Source organism: Alligator sinensis, unplaced genomic scaffold (genome assembly GCF_000455745.1).
Source record: "Alligator sinensis unplaced genomic scaffold, ASM45574v1 scaffold1462_1, whole genome shotgun sequence".
Taxonomy (NCBI): domain Eukaryota; kingdom Metazoa; phylum Chordata; order Crocodylia; family Alligatoridae; genus Alligator; species Alligator sinensis.
Window position 1 is genome coordinate 307,515 of NW_005842850.1, and position 3,068 is coordinate 310,582.

Here is a 3,068-nt window from a genome sequence, read left to right on the forward strand (position 1 = left end):
AGGCAGAGGCAGCATGTGTCCCAAATCCTGGCATTCAGGGTTGGGCAGAGATGGAGCAGGGCCCCAATCTTGGCATGTGGGGCCAGGCAGAGGTAGCATAAGGCCTGGCATGTCAAGCTGAGTGGAGGTAATGCCAGGCCCTAGAATGCCCATCATGGCACACAGGGATGGGCATAGGCAGCATGGGGCCCTGATCCTGGCACGCGGGGTCTGATCTGGCCCATGGACAGACCACCCCGCCATTCACCTGACCCACAGAGCCAAAATATTGAGTACCACTGGACTAGAGTAATTATTTGCTCGCCTCATAAGCAAGGCTATTTTCCGAGTGCTGAACGAGTCAGCAGCCAAGACTGGTGCACAGGAGCATGTGGCCTTCTCATGATACCAAGCATTTCAGTACACAGTCACTCAAAGCAGGGTACCTGCCTGCCGTCGAGCCACAAAGCTTCACATGGGTTTTAAGGCAACAAGCCTCAAGGCAATGTGCCCCTTCTCTCAGCTCTGGGTAGGAGACAAGCGGGGGCTTGAACACAGTTTCTCCTCCCATCCCAAGAAATACCCCCCCCAAGCTTTTATTAGGAGGAAAATCAGCAGCTTCTTAGAGAAGGTGGGAAACTCCACTACTCCCACTTGTATCCTGGTTCCGTTCATGAAGAGGCGCGTCCCGGATAAACTCCAAAAGTCCAATGCATTTTGAAGTGGGAAGGTATCTTCTCACTGGGCTTCAGCTCAGCCATGCGCTGCCAGTAAGCAGGTAGTCCATTCTTCACAGGGTTCTTCAGACAGGGATCTACCCTCACTTACCCGGATGCCCTACTCGGCCCCCACCACCATGGCAGTGGGAGGTGGAGACCTGGTAGAGCTGCTCCTTACCTTATGTACACTTTTGGGATTTTCCAGCCAGGCATAATACATTTCCTCCACATAGTTTGAACTAGTCCCACTCAAGAAGGGCTCGGCAGCCACAGGCGCGCTGTAGCACCTGATGGGTTGAAACGTCCTTGGGGCTGCCGGCCTGTGTTGGTAAATTGTCTTAATAGTCTGTGAAGCCGTCAACGGCCTCAATTTAGTGGCACAAGTCCTTAAGTGAAACATGGTTTGTCCTGCAGCCTCAGCCTCCTAAACAGGTCCTGTTGGGATAAGAGCAGAGAAGAGATTCAGATCAAGGGAAGCCTTCCTGAATCCGCCCTTTAGATCAACCCCTCCCCCCATCCCAAAGCACTTTGGGGCTGAAAATGGACTCAGATTCCACCCTCCCCCCAAAAAATCCATGTATTTTACAAGCCTGTTGGCTCAACAGAAGTACCCATGAAGTATCCAAAAGAATGGGACAAAAGGCTAATTGGAGTTAATTGCCAGGAAGCAACCGTCCCAAAACCTGGGATCAGCTCTGGATTAAACCTCTTTTTTTCAGCCTAACGGAAGAGAAGAGTCTCTCCACTGAAACCAGTGCCACAGGCAGCCAGTGTGACTGGCATGTGGGCCCTGGGCGCCGAGTTAAAAAGGAGACTATAGGAGTCCGAGAGGCACTCAGGGAGCAGGGCAGGGACTGGAGATCCCACTGGATGCTGTGGGGGTACCTGCTATGGAATCCACTGTCACCACATCCCAGTGGTGTCATTAACATCCTTTGGGCCTAGCTGGCCACAAAAAAATTTGGCTACCACCAGTCAAAAGAGATGAGAAACCAAGGCACACATGGGGCAAAGCCATGTGGCTGAGGTCATCCAGCAACAATGGCACTCAGTCTGGGCCAGGGCTCTCCATGTCTGTCACTTCTCTGCCCCCTTTAATCAGATTTCTACTCTGGAAATGCAAGCATGGGCACTTCCCAGTAATTCAAGCAAAGTTCTGTCAGCCTTGTTATTACCAAGGGAGAGTCAAGTCCAAGCCAGAATGGAACTGAAAGGGTGACGAAAAGAAGAGTCTTGGCTAACTGGCATGTTCACCATTGAGCCAAAGATCTGACTCGAACCAGCTTCAGGTCAAATTCTGCAGCTCTAATTTTCAAATGGGATCTTTCCGTGTTCTAGGGTCAGGGGAAAACAGGGCTGTAAGTGACCTCACCAGGTCACATCTAGCCAAGACAGGATTAGCCTCAGAACATAAGAGAACAAGAACTGCCACATCCTGAACCAGATCTTAAGTCCACCTGCCCCGGTCTCCTGTGTCACACGACAGCAAAGAGGACACTGGAAGGGACAGTGAACTGGGTCTGAGCATACTTTTTGTCCCCTGTTCCTCTTTCACTTGCAGCCTCCAGCATTTAAGGTTTAAGATGTTCTGAATCAGAGGCTGTGCCCCTCACTCCTGCGCTCAACAGCCACTGATGCCCCTTTCCTCCGAGGACGTGTCCTGTTCCTTTGTGAATCTAGCTGACCTCTGAGCTTCCCTCCATATATGGTGGCAACACGTTTCACCCTTGAATGACCCAATGGGTGGAAAAAAAAAAAAAGTGCCTTATGTTCACTTGAAACTAACAGCCTGCTCGTTTCATGTTGTGGTCCCTCATACTTGTCTGGTGAAAGACCGTCAATAATAAATCCCTATGGATTTATGAACTCTCTCTTCGCCATTTAGTATTTTGTTGGACCCTGATCCTGTCCCACTTCTCTCTCTCTCTCGAACTGAACAGGCTTGGCTTCATTAGTCCCTCCTCATAGGAAAGCCCCTCCATACCACTCATGGTCCTTGCTGCCCTTCTCTGGACCTTCTCAAGCACTTCTAGATCCTTCTGCAGGTACAGGGGCCAGACGCAAGCACAGCATCAAGGTGTGGTGTAGCAGGGCACTGTTTGTGCCTGCCACTTTAAGGGCCAGAAGACAGCAGCCAGCAGGTGCCTGATTAAGGCAGCCATTTTAGATTCAGGGCTGCCCATATAAACAGGACATTTCGCTACTAGAAGGCCAGGCAACAACACTGTCTGGCTGTAGGGCTGCTGGTATAATCTGGAGGTAAGGGAGGAGATGTAGGGGATGGTCAGGAGGCTCCTGGTCCTGGGCATGACCTAAAAACTGCACCCTGCTGGGAGTGGGTGGCCTGGAGGGGCTCTGAGTGGCGTGGGA

The 3,068-nt window shown here is 51.4% G+C and overlaps 1 protein-coding gene across 1 annotated transcript in view; it reads right to left on the minus strand.

Annotated features, from left to right (window-relative positions):
- The window catches only part of OGDH (oxoglutarate dehydrogenase), a 53,543-nt gene extending 52,413 nt beyond the window's left edge, over positions 1–1,130 (minus strand). The window contains 1 exon segment of the mRNA XM_014525625.1: positions 877–1,130. Within this exon segment, the coding sequence (XP_014381111.1) occupies positions 877–1,098 (222 nt within the window). The 5' untranslated portion in view covers positions 1,099–1,130.
- Positions 1,131–3,068: the final 1,938 nt, after the last annotated feature.